This window comes from Drosophila novamexicana, unplaced genomic scaffold (genome assembly GCF_003285875.2).
Source record: "Drosophila novamexicana strain 15010-1031.04,08,12 unplaced genomic scaffold, DnovRS2.1 tig00000387-arrow-pilon, whole genome shotgun sequence".
Classification (NCBI taxonomy): Eukaryota; Metazoa; Arthropoda; class Insecta; order Diptera; family Drosophilidae; genus Drosophila; species Drosophila novamexicana.
In genome coordinates, this window is record NW_020824800.1 from 5,420,006 (window position 1) to 5,442,077 (window position 22,072).

At 37.8% G+C, this 22,072-nt stretch overlaps 1 protein-coding gene across 6 annotated transcripts in view; it reads left to right on the forward strand.

The window, feature by feature from the left end:
- Nucleotides 1-22,072, forward strand: part of LOC115759739 (CUGBP Elav-like family member 1) — a 55,574-nt gene that overhangs the window by 1,333 nt on the left and 32,169 nt on the right. For 3 of the 6 annotated variants that reach the window (XM_030700771.1, XM_030700773.1, XM_030700777.1), the window contains exon 1: nt 19,688-20,260. In XM_030700771.1, the coding sequence (XP_030556631.1) occupies nt 19,849-20,260 (412 nt within the window). In that variant the 5' untranslated portion in view covers nt 19,688-19,848. Of the gene's footprint in view, nt 1-530; nt 614-4,422; nt 4,472-13,819; nt 13,986-19,687; nt 20,261-22,072 lie in introns of those variants that run through there. The other 3 variants (XM_030700775.1, XM_030700778.1, XM_030700772.1) reach the window with 2 other exon arrangements.

Sequence of the window (22,072 nt, forward strand, 5' to 3'; positions counted from 1 at the left end):
TATAATTAAAAGTAAAGTATTCAGACTCAACTACGATGAGTGTTATTTCCGTTATATGTGCTGTCTGATTAATCATTATAAAGCACGCACGCGGATTATAAAAGTTTTGGGCAACAGCTGTCATACGCCATATATGTATATAGTATACTTTTTATATACCACCTACATTTTCAATTTGTCCTAAAATCATTATCTCTGCATGGCTCGCTTGATGCGTTCGTCTCCTGTCCTAAAAAGCATTTTTATATACATGCATGCCAAAGTTTACTTGTATCTAAAACAGTTTGTTCCATGCATGATATAACATATATATATATATATCTATAGATCTATAGAGAACTCTTACTTGTAATGGTCCCGAGTACGCGAAAAAAAAAATAAAAATAAAAAAAATTATATTAAGCATATGCGAGTACTCGTCCTTGTATCATACGTTTGTGCAATTGTCTATCGATTGTTGATTTTTGTTATCGACTTGCCAAATTTTTGTATCGATTTGTATCGATTGTTTCGTTCTGTTTCGTTTACAGGGTGCTGTTTTGTCACCTACTATACGCGCAAGGCGGCTCTGCGGGCCCAGGATGCGCTGCACAACATCAAGACCTTGGATGGGGTAAGTACAGAATATGGGAATGCCCCTACTCTATACATACATATATATATATATTTATATATATATAGCCTAGCATTGTGTAGCGCTTTGACTTGCTCGTTTTACGTTCTGTATGTGTATGTATGTGTTTCGTATGTATCTTATGTATGTATTTTTTTGTATGTGTGTGTGTTTCCTTTATACGTCGCTCACCTCGTCAAATTTCTATTTTGCTTTCTAAATAATGCAGCTTGAGAAAGTCAACCGCTGGCGCTCATCGATCGATCGAATGACATAGTTTTCCATTAAACACATACATACCTCAAATTTCTAATAGCTGCCAGCCATTATATATGTACACACATACACACACATACGCACACACACTCACACATGGGGGTGGGTGTTGTTGTGTGGCCAACACAAATGTAATCATCAGTCAATTAGTGGATTCAATTATTGAGGACAATCTCATTGTTAACGTATTAAATGAAGCGTTCACGCAGAGGCAAACACTGTAAAGGGAGTATCCCTACTATATGCAAGCGTATATACAACTATGGCTAGCCTTAACGCCCCTGTGCTACCTTCCAGTTAGCTGCCTTCATTTACATATTCAAATTGTTAATGGAAAATCCAATGGCACTAAAACGAGAGACCTTCACGAAGCACTGGAGAAGGTGGCTATGCGCGGGGAGGCGGGGCTTGGGGTGGGCCAACAGGCAAATGACGCCACGTGTGTAATTGTCAAAATAATGACCAGTGTCCAGCTTTATATATATGTATATATATATAGCTATACATACAAACGCATACGCGCTTTGTTTGTATAAGTAAGTGCCCAGCTATGCATGTGTGTGTGTGCGTGTGTGGGCATGTCTGATCCTTTAATGCATTTGGCAGGCTGCCTGAACAACCACCAAGCTCGACCATAGCCTCAACGTCTGCTGCTGTGCAAGAGCTACTTAATTTACCTGAAATAATCGATAGGTAAACAGACGTTAAAACGTCGGCATTTTCTCACACACATATATATAGGCCGCTACGTGTGTATGTGTGTATGTTTGGGGGCCCAACTTGTCAACGGCTTCAATAAATATTTTGTTTTGAAGTGACCATTTCCCTCTATATATAGACCGCAGGGTGTGTGTGTGTGTGTGTGTGTGTGTGTGTTGGGTTAAGTGGTCAGTTTTATTTTTTTCTTTTCTTTTTGATTTCGTGTTGTGTGACACGTGTGAAAAGACGCAGTTGTGACGCACTTGAAGTGGTCGGAAAAATGATTACACTGTAAAACTGTCAAAATCAGATTATTTTTGAGTTAAGCCCAAAAGTAGGCAATGCTTTTTTGACTTAACTCGCATTTGAGTGAGTAAGAGAGAGAGAGGTATACACCAGTGAGAGGCATGAGAAGCGAGTGCGAAATATATTGCATTTTAATTGTAATATTTTAAATTTTATATGCAAATTAATTAAAATTTAATTTGAAGAGAACTTCAACACAAAACAATTTCCTATTTAAAAACACTATTTGTATATTGTTCGCAGCTTAAATACAAGTGTGTAAAAGAATTTAACCTATTTAAAATGTTTCTTTTAATTAAAAAATAAATATATATTTGTTGTACTTTTATTTGTAGGAATTTTTATTATAGCCTTGTGTAAGCCACGTTGAGTGTGAAGAGGTTTTGGGTCAGATATTTTATATGCCGAATCTATCTTTAATAAACAGTTTTCTTTCTAAAACTTTATCCGATCTAATTGAGAACAGCCAGGAGAAATAAACAGTTTAATTATCAAAATTTATAGAACACTTTATTTATTAAGTGTTTAGATACTAATTTAATTTTTTTATCTTCTGCTTCTATTTTTCATTTCGAATATTCTGAATATTTCTTGCAGTGTTTTAATTCAAATCCCAATGTTAATTCCGCGCTAGTAGCTGCCCCTCTCTTTCTCACTCTCTCTCGCCACTTCTCGCTTTGTTCTGCCTCTCTCTCCTTCTCACACAGCTTGACAAACCGAACATTTCGCAATATTTTCATAGCTAATTGACAATTTGAACGGCAATCACACATGAAATATCCCAGCACAGGCAAAAACAAAATCCAAATAAAAAAATAGAAAGAACAAAATAAATGAACAACTGGAAGGCAAATCGTTTTATAAGCCAATTGTCATTAAAGTGAAAAGGGTAACAATTTGAGTACATGGGGCTAATACATATCGAAAGTCGAGCCTTACACAAATGGACAGACAGCTAAATTGTGTATGGGGCAACGGGCAGGAGCTGTTTAGGGGGTAGAGGGAGGGTTACTGGGAAAAGAACAGCAGCAGCAGCAGCAGCAGCGACGTCCTGGACAGGCCACTTAACTCATTCAACTGTCAATTTTGAATAATAGAGCAGCAAAATGACGCAACAGCGAATGGGAGGGTTCCGTGTAGGGGGCGGCGGGATAGGGAGGCATGGCGTAACAGCTGAGGCAGTGACATTTTCTCGTAATTTGTGCAAAACCTTTTGACCAGACAACAGGCCAGGCCAGCCAGCTGTCCAGATAGGCCGGCCAGACGGCCCGAGCAGCAGCTTCAGCCCCAGTTCGAGCTGTTGAGCATTTCATTTCAATTTCAGCACAACAGTCACTAAGTCAGTTACTCAGTCAGTCACTCAGTCAGTTACTCAGTCATTCATTCATTCACTTAGTGCAGCTCTCTCTCTCTCTCTGTTGTCGTTCGGCCACGTTTTTTTATGCCGCGTAGCCATTTAGAAATGGTTAACAAAGAAAAGGCCATAAGAAAGAGTTGTACAAGTGTGTGCAGCAAACAGAAAAGGACATCGCCTACACAAAGTAGATGTATTCTTTACCGAAAGCAACACAAGAGCTATCTATCTACACTACTTCCCTCGTTTTGCCCAGCTGTAAAAGTGTGACGATCTCAGAGATAATAATGTAGCCATACGCTTTGAAGTACAAGTTTCTATACTAAAATATTAATTTTAGTTACACACATTTTCTAAAATCGATACCTTTCGATCGACCTTTTCGAATGTATGTTCAATCTTAATGAACTTTCTGAGTGTGCACAGGGTAGCTCTTAGTCGAGCAACAAGTCCTAGGCTTGGCATGCGCTTTAGAAAAACGTGCAGCAATTGGCGCAATTCTAATATGATTGTAAGTATTATTATTATCATTTGCCGCTGTTGGCGCCTCTTTACTGAATGAAAAGTTAATTGAAATCAAAGTAATGGCTGTAGACCCGTTGCCAACGGGTCCTGGCAGGTCTTGGCACCGAGGACAGCTGAGAGCCTTATCGGTTTGCTCAATGAATGTAAAATAAATGAAAAATTGTTAAAAGCAGAGCATTCAATTGCACAAGTGCTAATGGCCACGTTAATGAAATGGACGCTTGATTTTTATTTCCCCATTGCCCACTTCCGTTACTCCCCCGCCCCCCTTGCTTGTCTGCTTTTCTTTTTAGCCATTTCATTAGTTTCATGAACATTTGTTAGCCTTTGCACTTGCCTTTTGTAGCAACATTCTTGTTGCATTTCATTCGGTATCATGGTAATGAAATCTTCAAAGCACACAAACAGAAAGGTAGCTGAAAAACTTATCGGTCGAGGAGTTGGCAGAGGGGGCAGGGGTTGTGTGGGAGCCAGCACTCATGTGTCCTGGCATAGCCTGAGAGCCTGAATTGCAATTCAGCAGCTGCTGGCAGCTATTAAAAAACAAAAAAAACAAAAAACGTACGAACTGTAGACTCTGCTCTTTGCTCTGCTAATGCCATCCTACTCTAACTAATATGCTCTCTCTCTTTCTTTTGCCATTTTACAGATGCATCATCCCATTCAAATGAAGCCTGCGGATAGTGAGAACAGAAATGGTAAGTTTTGCAACAAAAAACTAAAGGAATTGCATTCGTTTTTTTTTTTTGCTATTTGTCCTTTGTCTGGCTGATTGCTGAGAATATGTCCAGTCTTGCTTTTTATGGCCCTGCCTTGTGGTCTTAATCGCAACTTGTATCGGAAAACATGCGCCTACCATATGCATGAATAATGGCCGGGCGGCATTCAGAGGGGCGCTGGCGATATGGCAGCAGAAGTAAGCTTGTGGCGGCCCACTAAATCGATTAAGGTCTTTGTCTTTGTCTCTGTCTGGGGCATTGAAAGCTTAGATGCCTAGAACACGCTCTGAATAAATACAATTTCAATAAGCGCACAACTGTTAACCAGACACGTAGTTGCTCCTGCTCCTGCTCTCCTTCTCTCTCACTATTTCATTCCCCTCTGACTAGGACTATAAATTGCAGCCGCGTCAACAGCAACTAAAAAGCCAAACACTAAAATACTAGAGTACCCAACTACATGTTGACCAGGTGGCAACTCTGCTCAACCAAAGCCAAACCAAAATGAAAATCTTTATTGAGCCTTTTTTTTTGCCGCGCTATTCGCCATGGTCGTCAACTGACGCGTCTGCGACGCCATTTTGCCACGCGTTGCGCTTCCGTTTCCGCTGCGTGCGTGTGCAGGTGTCTGTTGATTGAGGCAGCTGTGGTTAAGACTTTGGCTTTGCTTCGTGTACTTTTTTTTAACAATTCTTCTGTGAAAGGTCAATGCTCAGAGGTCTTTGTCATTTCTGTTTCCTTTTCCGATCGATGTCTACCTTTTTTTAGACTGCTTTCTAATTGCCTTTTGAACTGTTTATAACTGACGTTCCGGCTGTTCTTTATCAATTGGGCTCAACTAGACCCTCAACATGGAAGATTTCGGAAAGCTTTTGGTATGGCATACTTCTTATCTTAAGCTGGGAATTATGCGACTTTTGTTTCTAATTAATGCATCGACTTAAGTGCATATTTAACTCTCTTACTCAATGTTTTGGTATTAATTAGTATATTAATCTACTCGCATTTCACTTTATCCAACATTCTTTGCATATCTCTTACAAATCTCTTCCATATCTTTTGTTCTCATTATATATTTTCACATCTTTAATCAGTATAGTTGGCCCCTCGCATATATTAGCAAATTTTTAATCTTTTTCAATCACTAACCGTGCTCAACGAGCACCACAAAATAATAATTGTTATTGTTCTTGTTTTCTTGCGCGTCACGCTGTACGCGTGACAAAAATAAATCACAAAATTAAAAATACGTAACATAGAAATTTTATGGTAAATTAAGAAAATGTGCAAAAAAGAGTGGTCTAGTCGGCAATGCACGACTAAGAGATGCCCATGCACAACATGGATTAAATTTTAAAAATCGATATTTATCGAGCTAAGTATCGAAACTTTAATATTTAAAAGAATTGGCATCTCTAGCTTTGACATTGCCTTAGGTCAAAGGGTTGAAAGGGTCGGTTGATCGGATCGCAAGACTTGGCTAGATCGACTTCACAACTGATGTTGACAAATAATATATACATAAATACATTATGAAATCAGAGCTGTCTCTATCTGCTTCTTAACAACATATACACTAGTTGTTCATTATACCCATTGTCAATAGCTACAGGGTATAGAAACTGTCACTCAGCAAATTGAAACTGCAAAATCTCGCATAGGCTTCAAACAAACATATTTATAGCTAAAATACTTTAAATAGAAATGCATTTAATATTTTGTGAGCAATTACGCGACGCATAATGCGTAATGCAGCCCAAACATTATCTCAGACATATTCGCGTTTAGAAGTGCCAAGAAATTAATTATAACAAGGCGTAGCAATAACAAAGCTATTAAAATTAGAAAACTAGCAAACACGCAGAATATTCAATACACTTAAAGAAAATTGAACTTAGTGGAACGCGCCTAAGGATAAAAAATTAGAAATTATTACAAAAATGTATTTTTTTGACGTCAGCTTAAATTATAATATACCCCGTGGCATATAATCAATCTAAATTTCGTACTACCCCTAATGAGTAGAGTATATTTGGCCAAAATAAATACAAAAAGCATATATGCCGCATAATTTCAAATGCCACACGATATAAGCAAATGCAACAAGTGCAAAAGTTGTCTTACACTCACTTACCGCACACCCCCTACCCCCTACCCCCTACACCCTGCCCCGAACGGGCCAAAAGCAAGCGCCCGCCACGCCTCCTGCGTGTTTGGCAAAATGTTTTGGCGACACTTGACAAAATGCCAGAAATTCTAAACACTTTTAGCCGTTTGTCGTTGGCCTTTTGGCTGCCCTTTTTGCCGTTGCCAGCATCTACTTTGCGAGCTGCTTTGAATTTTTCGCCCAGAGTGAAAGAGAGAGCGAGCGAGAACGAAAGTGTGCATTTGTCTCGCTCTGGCTTGCAAAGTGCCGTCTCTTTCTGGTCGCCTGCCTAATCATGGCAAATTAATTATTTGCTGCAGTGGCTGCACACTTTACGCACACTTTTATTTATGCCGCTTGGCTTTCTAATTAATGAGTATATTCGCGAATTGCCCCTCCCCCTGCCTAGGGCCACCCTCCCGCAAGTAATACCATGACGTGACGTCTTTTGGACAACGACAACAACAACAACATAAGACTTTATATTAGAGTGGGCCGCGGTATCTTTAGATCTGCGCTTGAGTCAAATGCATTTTCATGCTTGCAATTTATGTATCTGCATCTGTTAGATACTTTGCTGCTGGTCACATTAACACACTTTTCAATTCAATTATGGCAAACACAAAGCGCTTTTCTATGTAGCCAGCATGGCTGAGCCGCAGTCGAGACTCTTGGAGTGCGCCTCAATTGGTTTTCGCACATTTGTTGCTCGTTTAGCGGCTGACGTGATCGCTTGTTTAGATACAGCCATGAGTATGTATCTGGCAGATGCATTCAAACACGTAAGTAGCTGAAGTTCGTTGGGATTTTGTACAATTTGTAGCCAAGTTGTTAATTGAGAGCAGCGTTTCGTTTAACTTGGCGTTAAATGTGTTAAATATTGTACAAATCGTAGTTCTTCTGCTTTTTGTGTGAATAAGAGCATCAAAATGAGCCAAGAGCGGGATTAGGTTAAGCTGAAAATACAGTGAAGTGTCTACGTAAAAATTGGTCTTCACTTTCATGTAATGCTTCAATCCCTTGAGACATGGTATCGATATTTATCGATATTTTGAAAATGGAAAAATTTACCGCAATATGATAATATGCAAGAATATATTTATTTTAAATATCAAGTACCTGGTTTATAAGTTTTATAAATTAAAGCATACAGACAGGCAGAGACTGGTTGATGGACTCTGGATCAAAAATCAAAAAGAGTCGGCTATGACTTCTTCTGCCTACAATGCCCTTTTGACCCATGTTCAATGGGTTCGGAGTACGTACATAAGTACTTTTGTATTTTTTAACAGAAATTTTCCTGCATGACTTTTCTATAATCTTCGACATCGCTAAGAGCGTTCGGATGTCCACCCAAAAGAGCTGTTACTGTATTCATATGCAAAGTGAGGTTAGGCGCAGAGTTGAGGTTAGAATTGTTTAACTTGCAAGTCAAACGTAAGCTTCAAAACACTTACCGTTGCACCAACTGCTCCTCCGAAACCCAACGAAAGCGCCTTTAATGGGCTGCACTTATGCAAGAGCGAGACAGACGCTAGGCAATCATCTTGTGTTAACTCCAAACAACAACAAAGGAACATAATAAAAACGCTGAGTCAGCCGGCAGCAGCGCGAATGCGCGAAACAAACATAAACAAACAGACTGACAAAACAATATAAAAGGCAAGCAAAGAGCGTAACTAATTGACTTTCAGTTAGCCACAAGTGTCGAAGAGCGCGCCAACAGCTGTGCAATTGGCCGCTAAGAGAGCGGTCCCCGTTAGTGTGTGGGAGAGAGAGAGAGAGAGAGCGCGCGCGTAAGAGAGAGCAAGCAGCCGGCGCAACGGCATTGCCAGCGGCAAAATCAAATGAAATTCAAAGTGCAGCGCAATTGTCGATCGACCAAAGCCAAGCACACGCCGAGCCGGGCAACGACGGGTCGTTCAGTCTTCGCACAGACAGTCAGTCGATCGGTCGCCGGACGCGTCGATAGCCGCACGCTCGCAATTTGTCATACGTGAAAAGCGTATTCTATAGAACTTTGTCGCCGCAGTTTGCCGCAGTTCGCCGCAGCTGACAGTCATAGATCGCGCACGTTTTTGTTGTATTTGTTGTTTCGCTTGAAAAGTAAACAATAAATTAAATTCATTTAATTAAATAAATGCGCTGCGCTTAATTGAAGTGAATTGAAACTAAATTTGTTGCGATCGATTCCCCAAGCTTACCGACACTCAATTGATTGAAAATGTCGCGCACTTAACAATTATTGTGCAATCGTGTCAAACAATACGCACAAAGTGTTTACAGTCAGAAATGTGCAATTATTGCAGCCCATAAAGTGCATAAATTTAGTTTTATGCTTACTTAAAGTCTTTGAGTAATATTTATTTTTGCCTAAAATAAGTTTCTATAATTAATACTAAATAAATGCTCGGTCAGTTATTCAATTTGCCAATTGCCAAAATGTAAACAACGCCAACAAAACCCCAACAACAATATGCAAATAAGCTCCGTATTGACAAAAGACTTTAAGAGAAAAAAAACACCTAAAACAAATAAAAATTAAAAAAATGCAAAAATTATAATAAATCTGAGCAACTGCAGCAGCAGCAGCCGATGCTTGACTCATGCCAGCCGGCTTCTCGGTATCTGAGCTTCTACAGCTGGTTAATTATTGTGAACCGGCGTCACCTGCCCGTCCGCCCCTTTGCCACCTTTGTTAAACGGCCGCAACCCGTTTTTTCATTTCAATTTCAATTGCCATTCAATTTCGCTCCTGATGCTGCTTCTTCTCGTTCTTATATATAAAGAAATATACAATATATATATGTATATATATATATGTATCTTAACGTAGCACAGATATGGCAATTGAGCCGTTATTAAGTCAGCTGTTTTCTGTTTTTGTCGTTTTGTTTTGCTTCGAGTGCATTCCGCACACCCGCAGATACTTTAATTGTATCTTTTATTGCTGCTCTAAATCCCTCAGATACTTTATCTGTTGCTGTGGCTCTTGCTACGTAAATATCTTTAAAGATATTCCTTACATACTCAACTGTATCATATGTATCTAGATCGATAGCCTATAGATACTTTATCTGCAACTGTAGTAAGTATCTGTAAAGATATTCCCCAAATCTTATTGCTGTGGCTTTGTATATATCTCTATTGATATCTTACAGATACTTTATCTGTTTCTCCATATCTCAGATACCTTATCTGTATCTACAGCCCTAAAATACCTTACCTGTATCTGTAGCTGTTGCATCTTTATCAACTTCCTATCTATTTCTCCATATGCATCTGTATCTATATCCCATAGATACTTTTTCTGTATCTGTAGCTGTTGCTATGCATCTTATCTGTAGCTATTTCTCCATATGCATCTGTATCTATAACCTGTAGATATTTTATCTGTATCTAAACATCTATACATATATATGCATCTTATCTATAGCTATTTCTCCACATGCATCTGCCTCTATATCCCGCAAATATTTTATCTGTATCTGTAGCTATTGCTTCATTTGTATCAGTATCTGTGCCCGCGTTATTCTAGTTGCGCTTGCGTGGCCCGCGTCGAGCCATTGCCAAAAGCATTTGTGGAATGCCACCAAATGGAGAAATTTTCCTATGTTGCGTGTTGCAAGTGCGTTTTGCCTTGTTGCAGCTGCAGTTTGTCATGTGGCACAAGCCACACATGCGGCACGCTCGACTTGAAATATGCGCATAATTGCAGTGCGTAGCAAATACGAATGAAATATCACTTAGATACCAATGTGAAATAAGCTCTAGAAATTATATTTCGCACTTTATCAATTCTACACGCCGCGTGTTTCAAAATTGGTCGTGAATCTCGTACATTATTATTGTGATAACTATATTATATCATTTTTAGATAGACGCGAAAACATTTTTATATATTAACTAATCTAGTAGAGTTATTTACCTAGTAACTAATTTGTGAAGACAGCTGAACCTAACATTCAAATAACAATCCTAATATTGACAGCAGAATAATCTTTGACTAATTAAAGAATATCTTCAATTAGGCATGAATGGCATTGCACAAGCTGAACAAACTGATTTCCTAATCATAATTGCAGACAATTCCACGCTATTCTATTCTATTCCCAACCATTCTATTGGCTGAACTATTGTCATTGTTTGGGAATTATGCTAAAAGCCTTGCTTGAACTACAAGTATTGTCCAAAAGAGTCTTAGAACGACAACGGGCCATAGATACATAGACAATGCTGTGAGCTGTGGCATGCTTAACATACATCATTTTCTTGTGAGGGGTCGGGTAGCAGGAGTATAGAGTCAAAGACATTGCCACATGATTGTGCAATGCCATTCAGCAAGTGCTGCGACTGCGGCGGCGGCTGCAATGAGAACTCAGAGACATTGGGGCAATTAATTGAAGAAATCACGCACTTAGAATCCCAAATGCAGTATGGTCATAAATTCTGAAGAGAGATAGAGGGTGAGCCAGATGGGGGCGAGAGACAGCGAGCTGGACAGAGAACAAAGCGAGGCGCATTCAATGACTTTGGGGACACCATAACGATGACTTCCATGGCCTGGACACAGGCACAAATACGGCTAACGGGCTGCCTCTATGAAAGATAAAAAGCATACAAAAAAAAAACTCAACGACAATTGAAAAAGCAAAGAAAAACTGTGAAGAAGCAGCAGCAACACAATTCTAAGGCAGGCGACAAGTTTTGCATATTAAAAACGCAGAAAGAGAAAAAACAAACAAGCTTGTGTAAGGCGAGCATGCCCGAACAGCAGACACCCTGTAAGCAGGCTATTGTAAATAAAGTTTTAAATAATTTTCGAGTATATTTGTAGAGCTTTGATATGATATTCTAGTCTGTGCGTATATCAATAAGCCAAGCAATGCTTCGATATGCTTTCTATATTATATTCTATTTCGAGACATTGCATGGATTTTTTATATACGATCCCATTTTTTACAAACCTGAATACATTTCATTCCTTTTTTCCTACCCAAACTCTAGCTAAGACAGTCTCTGAGATCGACCCATTTATACAGAGAACCCTACTAAACTAACTCGACTCGACAGTTAAGGCTGATCAGGTACAAATAAGTTTCATGAGCTACTTTGAGCAACTGCAATATACCCTATTATTGGTCACCTATAATTGCTGCAGGGTATACAAAACTCAAGATTGAATAACAAATTGTATGGCAAATTATTGTGTATGGTAGCTGCATGTACGTTGTTGTCGTAATTGTTGTTGTTGTTGTTGTTGCAGTTGTTACTGCTGCTGCTGCTACTTTTTTATAGCTTCTTTCACTCCAATTGTGGACGTCAGTTGAGGCTCGCACAAAAACGAATGCGCCTCAATCAGAGAATTTTAATTATTATTTTCAATTATCGAAAATGGTTTTGCGTCTGTTTCAATATGCCGCATATATATATATATATTATTGTCTTATTCTCCCTTTGTCGTTTTGGGGCTTTTCAAGTGTTTTGCTGGGGCGTCTGTTTGCATTTTGTACCCCCAAGCCGCCCCCTCCAAATGTATCTGTATCTGTATTTGCTGCTATTGTTAAGGCGTTGCTCGTAATTAGGGGGCGTTTCAATTGCGGCATATGGTTTTATTTTAATTAAATTTCTTGTCGAGATAAGCGCTTCGGTACATCCGAAACCGCAGCCACAGCTGGCCCTTCAGTTCGTGGCTGAGCGTGGCTTTTTAGACCCCAACTAGTATTTGTTTCTGTTTCTTCTTCTTCTTCTAATGTCCGACGACAAGGGCAATGAGTACTTTTCGAGTACTCAGTTTTGTTTTGTTAAGCACACATAAAAATCGGAGCCAAACAAATCCGCTGAAATACGATCGAGAGTGGAAACAACTGAAGCTTTTAGCGTGTAGCTGCAAAAGCCACAAAGCTGTTAACTGATAAATTAAACAACTGTCGCCGGGCTCTGAAACGCGAAACAATAATAAACAAACAAACAAAATGTGCGACGCAGAGCCGCAGCGTTCGCAAAGTCAGACAATCCAGTATACAGTAGTAAAAAGCTTCAGATACATAAGCTCAACTCTACCATTCTCCTATGTAGACACACAAATGATTTTTATCAGCTTGGACGAGCGCAAATTGCATTGGCCAAAGGCGCAAAACTCCAAGCTCAACAATAACAAAAATCAAAATAAAACCAAAATTACTGGAAATGATTCGCTGTGATGCGCTCTTGTGTGTATCTGTGAGATACTCGTGATCAGGTGGCGGCTGTGATCAGCGCTGCTTAGCACGCGTCAATTGACGAGACCCCCAATTTCTGGCTTAGATACACTGCACTACGAATCGAGCCTAAGGCCGATACTGAAAGCTATGCGACGGTCTATAATACAAGTGTAGATTTTAATTTCCTTTGTAGAGGATTACATGCTTTTAAAATGAGATATAAATATATATTAAAATAAAGATCCGGGAAGCAGCTTATTAAAAAAATGGTTATTATAGGACTCAGCCCATAGTTTAAAGTTTTCACATAGGAATCTAGTTTGGAAAGACCTGTGGATATCTTTCTTGAAGATTTTTAACAACTAATTTTCTCATCTACATACTATGACAATTACAATAATATATACTCTCCATATATACTCTATGGATTAAGGTTCTTTTCATTCTTAACAATTCAAACTCAGAAGTTGATTAAAAACAATCTTGATTTACTTCTATTGATTTGGTTTCTCTTAATATATTTTTTTGCAATTTCTTGTGGTATATATAGAGTATAACATATTCGCATTTGCATTTTGTGTGTGTGTAGAGTGTGTGGTTTTTCATTTTGTCGCAAATGCCATTTAGCCGAAACGAAAAATGCCAAAACTAAAAGGCAACAATAATAATGATAATTTTGTATTCGTATTCGTATTCGTATTCGTATTCGTATGTTCGAATGTCGGATGCCGCGCCATGCGGTTGGGCAAAGGCAGCAGCACATCGTGAACTGAGTACACAATGGCTAAAGTACACACACAGGCACACACACATGCAACAACTACAACTGCGACAAAAACAAAAACAAAAAGCTAAAGAAACAAAAAATGAGCAGAAAAAAAAGTAAAATCAAGTAAAATAAACCGCACGACAGCGCGAAACGGCAGCGAAAAAAACGCGTCGCTAGCAGTTTGTCACTCAATCGGCCCGCAATCAGTCGCGTTTTTTATTTGTCGTCGGTCTGCGGCATAGAACGCCGCCTAAGATACACGCGCATATCTCTGTATCTCATAGATACATTGGCAGTTACCACAAAGCGAGACGTGCGCGTCGCTGCAAGTCGCTTGAGCTGCGCACGCGCGTCTTCAACTCGAAGTGTCAAAATGTATCTATCGCATTAATTGTATCTGACAGATACAAAACCGAAATAAAAAAGAATGCACTACAATGCCAACTATGCAGCATTGTTGTTGTTGTTATTATAAAATGCACATGTAGAACAAAGACTTTAAGTACAGTGAAGCTGGCGAAAGAAATGCGTGTATTGGGCTCATCTGTCTAAGGCTATCGTATCTGTGAGATGCAGATACATTTAATGCATATAATTATTGTTGTGCTTGTTACATTTGTATTTGTTCGTGCATTTTAAACAATAAGCACAAAGACCCAGCAGTACAGTGAAGCTTGCCTAACAAGTTTTCGTTAGGCTTCTATTGCTGTACTTGTATATGCCTAGAAAGGAGAAACCCTTTCATAAACATTAGATAGCTGATTTTTTATCTCTTTCGCTATAAGTACAGTAAAGCTTGCCTTACATTTACTACATTAATTTGTCAGAAAACTATTTTTCAGCTTAATTCGCATAGACAGTTATCACTGTAGTGTGCATACACTCAAAGAAAGCTTGGCTTACAGCTTGGCTTACAGACCTATGCAAAATTGCCTTTAAGTAAAACGCATGTAGGCAGTTATTACTGTATTTACATTTAATAAGCTAACTAAGTACAGTTAAGCTTGCTTTGCCAGTTTCCTTTTGAGCTCAACTTGCTTAGGCAGTCATCACTGTAGTTGCTATTGTAGCATATCACTTGATGACTTAAATAAAGTACAGTGAAGCTTGCTTAATAATGCTTGTATAATGCACTTCCCATGAACTAATCCAGGCGTGCAGTGGAAATGTTGTTTGCAAAACTAAAGTGTATATTAGCCCACATAAGCAGTTATTACTGTTGCTGTTGATAAACACTATTTACCTGGACTGAATATGCATGTAGAAACGTGTCGAATGTATTTAAATAAATTAGCTGTACAGGCACAGCAACAGCTGATTCGTTACAGAGAACAATAGCTAAACAACAATGCATCCAATAGTTCTCCCTCTCTCTCTCTCTCTCACACACACTCTCACGCTGTATATATTTATATATATACACGACATATTTGTATAAAAGTTAAACCGATTTCCGATACAGTTGGTAACGCTTGAATGCCGCAGTCTGTTCGGGGTGTGCCCCAAACACAAACACAAACAAAAATAACCAAAGAGAGCATCATAAATGCTGGCATCTTCACGATCTGAGAGCCCGAACTCATACCTGAACAATATGGGTACATGCGTAAAGTCTAGCTCAAGGTCGCCAATGACTGCGCCCTAAGTTCCATACATATATATATATACACTCTATAGAGTGTATATAGTAGACATATCTATGTACTTTGCTATGATACAATACGGGAAATTTGTTGACTTGCCGCGAATGCCGCATTTGTGCAAATATTAAAAGATGCCTTAGGCAAACAACTAGCACAAGTGTCATTAAATTGAAAACATCTATAAGAAAAGGCCACGCAATGGCTCTAGATGTGTGTGTGTGTGTTTTCCCTCACATATATCATTTTAAAACAAATCCAGAGAGAGAGAGAGTGGGAGAGGGCGAAGAGACATCACGTAATGGATTTCTTGGCGTCAGCATGAAAATGAATCACTTGGCCGCAGGCAAAGTAAATTCCAATTGAAAATAATCAGTCGGTTAGCTGACTTTTCTGGCTTGGGTTAGACCGAGGGCTACAAATGCGTATTGCCCGGCAACAAACGGAAATTGTCAGTTGTCAATTTTTTGAGAACAGCAGCAACGACAACAACAACTCAACACAACAAAGGTGTGCGGCATATTAAATACAAAATGTCAACAGCTCGTCAACCCAAAAATACTTATATACATTATGCATACATATACATATCTATGTATATTTTGAACATAAATGACTACTCAAAAGAGTGCACATTAGAAAAAAAAGGGCAAAACAATTTGGTTAAACATGCTAGTGGCATATTTTTCAATATTTTTGTTGGGAAAATCCCAATCCTAAAATAAATAGTTAAGGAATATCACCATAAACTTCTTGTACAGTGAATAATGTAGCATTATCGGGTTTGTAAGGTTTACATTCTTCAAAAACTATTGTTCTTATATTATTCTTTTCTATATTATAAATTATATTTTTCACTCTACATACCTGGAAGACCATCTTCTCAAATATTTGATATAAAGATATACAGATTGTACTCCTCAATCCTTCAAACAATAGCTCGCCCGAGAATAAAGTCTCTAGAATAAATTAGAAATAAATATATTAAAATACATATATCAGAAGCATAATTGTATAATTTTCTATGCGCCTCAATTAGAGCTTGGCTTGAAAAACTGTCGATAATAATAATAATTAATTTATATAGCTCACAGTTCCTTTACTGTCTTAATTTCCAGAAGAAAGTTAAATGAAATGAAAATAAATTTAAAAATAATTGTAATCAATAGCTGTACAATACAGCTCTCTATTTCAGAACTCTATAGTTAAAAACAAGTCATGAAGAAATCGTGGTTATTAGATATAATATCACTCTATCATAGAAATCTCTATATCTTCTTGACATCGTTTAAGTAAAAACCTAGCCTATATCTATAGGTCGTATGTATGTCTCTGTATCTTTCTCTCTACCTCTCTGTATCTCTTTCTCTCCTTCTGTATCTTCCTCTTTCTCTCTTTGTACCTTCTTTGTCTCTCTTTCTCTCTTTCGCTCTATCTCTTATTCTCCCTCTATCTTTATCTATGACTATCCCCCCTCTCTCTTTCCCTTTATTTTACTTTCTTTCTTCCTTTATCTCTCTCTCGCACTATCTAAACTTTTCACTCTCTCGCTTTTTCTCTCGAACCTCCTAAAAAAATGGCCAGCGCAATCTATTTTTTTAACATGCTTCAAATGCTTCAGTTTATAATGAAAATGCGTCGCTTTACGCTCTAAAAATTTTCAGATACCCGCACATTAACCAAAGTTCAGAGTGTAAATGTGAAGTTTATGAAGTTTATGCGATAATTGTTGATAACAACAACAGCAAAGAAACACTAAAGCAGAAGCAAAAGTCAAGTTAAAGTACAAAAAAGCACAAAGTGTAAAGTCGCAGATACTTAAATATAGATGATATCCAGACTGAGGTGCTTCAAGTCAAAGTACTATGGTAATTAGGCTAATCAGTTCTAACCGAGGCTTATGCAACCCTGTGCTAATTTCTAAGCGCAGCAATTGGAAATAAAAAAAACACTTTTATAATATAGTCGCAGTCATGTGTTGACCGAGTTGACAAATTGGTTAGTTGGCAGCGTGCAGCGAGGCGTAACTAAAAAATAATAATAATAATAATAAATGATTACAACACAAGTCAAATGGCAGCAGTTGCAACATTGCCACATGCCACATGCCACATTATGCTATTATACACATGCATATATGATTGCAGCGGCAAATCAATTGCATTTACATGTTGCAATCACTTGTGAACGATGTGTGGCAATATACACTTCACTTGCAACAAGGCTCCAGCCCCAAAAGTACAAAATGCGTTCCAACAATATTTGCACTTTCTTCGTAGAGCTTCATGTACTCTACTATATAGGCATATGTATATATATCAGCATATGAGTTTCGTTTATTTACGCATATTTATGTCTATATGTTGACCAAGTACAAACAACATGGTCCATCAGCAACAACAACAACAACAACTAGAAGAAGAGGCAGTCTGTCAATAGACTGGCAAACGTCAATTTAGCCGGGCCACAAGAAATTGAAAATAGACAGGCCCGACAAGTTGTGGAAAGCATAGAAATGAATAGAAAATGAAAATAAATAGAAAATAGTTGACATGGAAATATACTTCATTATACCAATGAACGCATCAATATATTTAAAGACACACAATAACAATCGATTGTCACATGAAAAATATCGAATTGTTAAGATTTATGGACATATGTTTCGCAGTTTGTAAGTTTGTTAACCCCAATTTTTATTTAGATAGCTGCCAAGTGTTAATCAACTCAAGAGAATGTCAAAAATGTCAGCTAAAATTGTTGTAAGCATGTGTTTTAATGCTGGAAAAGAATCGATAAGTGCGACGTAAATATCGATAATATGAAAGCGTCGCTTCTCTATTAACTCTGTCGAAAAGTGTGAACCACATTTTGAAAACATTTTTACAAAGTTCTGTCTAAATGTTTTAAGAAACACGAAATTGTTCGCAGATAAAACGAAATTGTCTTAAGAAAGGCAAAGAAAGGAAGATTTTACCAACATTTTTTTGCACATTTTTCACCTATTGATAAATTAAAAATGCACTTGACTATGATCTCTTTTGAAAATAACTTTAACATTTTTTGGAAGCCAACCATTAAAAAAGTTATAGAAGGTTTTCCACCCATTTTTCCTCATAACGTGTGAAAAACCGAGTACCAAAAAGTGTTCACAAAGAACTTCTAAAGAGAATGTGTTCAACAATTTTCCCGTCTCATAAAAGCAACAATTTAGTTATCATATCGCGGCTTTTTAAACATATGTAGACTATGCCTAAACAAAGAACATCTTTGTATTGCATTGAATTTCTAAAATGATTCTCTATATTATAGAGAATAAATGTTATTACTCTGAGCTGTGCTCCATGAGCTATTAAAATGGCATATTACGATCGACTCCGCTTTCTCTTCTTGATATTTTAGTTAGAGAGAATTTCACATAGAAATACATAACCGACTGAGACTTTACTTGCTTTACTTGTTTTTGTCGGGAATAAATAAGCTGAAATTTTCACAATTCATTTAGTGTTATGTATCGTCAGTTGTTTAGTTTCGGTTTCGGATTCCGCAGCTAGACAGACACGCCCCTACATAAACAGACACCCGCCCCCCTGTACCTTATACATAGGCTCGTTCGTTTCTTTGCAGCTATTTTCAAGCTGATTAGAGACAGGTGTCATATTATGTACCTAAATGCTATATATAGCTCTTTATAGTGAGAGTTAGAGAGAGGTGTTTACCAATGGGCGTGGCATTTGTGAAATTCGCTTTGGCCTGAAACAGTTGCCTGGAAAGTTAGGTTTGTTTAGCTGCTGCTACGTTTAATAGTTTTTATATTTAATTTTTATTGATATTTTTATTTGCTACTTTGCTATTTTTGAAGTGCAATACGAAAAAAGTGCACATTAAAATTGTTGAGGCGAAAGCCCCCTTGAACAAGGCAGCAAAATCATTTCATGAGCTGGCTCCTAACTGGCATTAAATGCAAAATCAAATAACTGTGCTATGTGATCCCCATAATAAGCTTAATAACAATAGCAAATATCGTTCGTGTGTGTGCGTAATATATGTGTATGCATATATGCATGTGACATGCCTGGCACATTAACGCTCGATATGATGCGATGATATGCAGCAAATTGAAAGTAAATAAAAAATAATAAAAATCGTAAAGAAAGAGCACAAATACAAAAAAAATATACATATTACAAAAGCAAACGGGCAATATGGCAAATTAATTAGTTATACAAAAATGGCAGACCATGAAAAAAAGTGTGCGACAACAACAACCACAAAGCTTATAATAAGAATGCAACACGCGCGGCGTATTAAAAATAAATTACAAAAATAAAAAAAAGCAAAAAAGAAATAAACATATAAAAGTTCAAATTATGCACAAGTGAATAATTGTGGTATATTTTTTTATAATGGCAGCTCACACTAAATAAATAGAAACATGTTTACGTAAACTACATGCATATATTTATTTTAAAAAAATAATAAAAATAAACATAATAATATAGCTTGCATTTGAATATAGCCCAAGAGGCTCATAAAAACAAGTTGCCCTTCTGTTTGTGTGTGTGCGTGTGTGTGGCGCCAAGTACGGGCGCATAAATATGAAAAATCCAAATACAAATATCATGGAATGCAGCAATGGCTTAAACAACAACAACAACAACAGCAACAACAACAGCAAGAGCAGCAACAACAACAACAACGGCAGCAGCCTCACAGCGTCCAATATCAACGGAAACGGAAATGGCAATGTTAGTGAGCTGCAGCTGCGCCCTCTATCGGCCAAAACAGCGCTAACAACATGTGCAACATCAGCAACAGTCCAGCCCAACAACAGCAGCAACAACAACAAATTGTGCGGCTCCGGCATGTCGCCGCACTCTCCACCCCCGCAGCACCAACTTCAGCAGCAGCAGCCCACAAACATGGCCACAAATGGCCATCAGTCGTATCCGGCGATAACGGCAACGTATTGGCTGCCGCCACCAAATCCGGCGCCATATTTAGTTCCAGGTAATTAGTGTTACTTGCAGCCATAGTCAAAAGCCCCATCTCGGGCTTACACTAACTCCAGCTACAGTCGTCTATACACCCTGCCGCCCTCTGGTGTCCTTCCGCAACGCGTTGCCTGTTCCGAAATGTTGCAAATTATATTTTCGTGTTTATTGTAAAGCTCGCGAGAATTACACTGCGAAAAATATTGTTGTGCTTTGTACACAAATTAATAATAAACATTGTCAGAATCTAAACAAGCTCGCAATTTCTTAAGCTGATCATAAAATGTTTATTTGAAGAACTTTTCCCTTATATCTGAAAAATATGTTCAGCACAAGAAGTATATTTTAAATTTAAGAAGTTTTTAACTTCCATTCAAACTATTTAATGCTTAGTTTTAAAAAGGCTAAAACTGAAGATGCTCAATTTAAATCCTTAGTTTTAAGGTCAATCAAGGTCAGTTCGTACTTTAGCGCAATATTTAAGAACGAAATGTTTTTAAATCCTAAGCATATAAATTTTGTTTAAAGTTAGTTTACTTTTTTTCAAGTATATAAATTTTTTTTTAAGTTTCTTTTTCCATATTTGCTCATTTTTAAACAAGGACTATTCTAATTTAAAAACGAAATGTGCTTTACACTTTAAGCACAAAATGAACTCGAGCCGGACTGTACTAGAATTTGAGCAGCGCTTTTTCTCTGAGTGTACAAAACTTGGAATGCAGGGGCACAGGCGGCAGCCAACGTGGCTCGTGTTGTGTTACATGTGTGTGTGTCGTTGTATTTTATTTCCATTCGCTTTTTTTCTCTCGTATTTTGCTTAGTCCCCGAGTCGCGCTGCCAAGTGGCAAAATGTTAAGCCAGTGTGTGAAGCTGGGGCTGGATTTTAATGCTACCTATAGCATATCGGTATGTTTGTGTGTGCGAGGGTGTGCGAGGGTGTGTGTGTGGGTGTGTAGGGATATGTGTGTTGTGGGCGTTTGTTTCGGGCATCGGTTGCATGCAACACAACGGCGCCTCGTTTTTGTGTGTAATTTCATTTGCAAACGCCACTTGCTGGCTGCTAATTAAATTTTAGCTTTGTCAGGGGATTTGCACTTGGGGCATGTGGAGAGCATTTCGTTTGTCCTTTTTGTTGTGTCGGTTGTTGTTATTTTGTTACTGCTAACTGTTGCTTGTGAGCCGCCACAATAGACAATTTGTGGCATATCGGCGGCACCAATAGGCTGGATACCAATACCAATAAATCATATTAGCTTCAAGTCAAAGACTCCTAAGTTTAATTTGTGCTTGGTATTAAAAAACTTAAATAATCTCAATTATTTCAAGTCAGTTTAAAATGCATTAATATTAATCATTTCTTGCTTAGAACCAGCTATTTTAGTGATAGCTGGTTCGGTTCAAAGCTCGATAAAATGTATTTAAACGCTCGAACTGGATAGATTAGCCGATTGACAGGCAATTTAATTCAATTCCCGAAGTTTGCTCGTAATCTCAACAACATTTTTTTATTGCAAATCTTTTTTATTTCAATTTTCCTTTTAGGCAAATAATTTTATAGATTTTAATTGAGCTCTTTAGTTTTAAATGAACGAATTAAGAGATTATTCACTGTCAAATCTATTCTATTTTTTATTAATACAATTTTTTGTTAAATGATTAACGGCATTGAACATTTTTTTTATTTATTTCCTCATTTATCGAGCAATGACAATAAAAACCTAGTTAATCGACAGCTAAATAATGATTATCTGATTTATATGCAAGCCTTACAGTTATAGTTGAATTTTCGCCCCATCAAGTAAAGTCTATCTAGATGCTGAAATTGTTT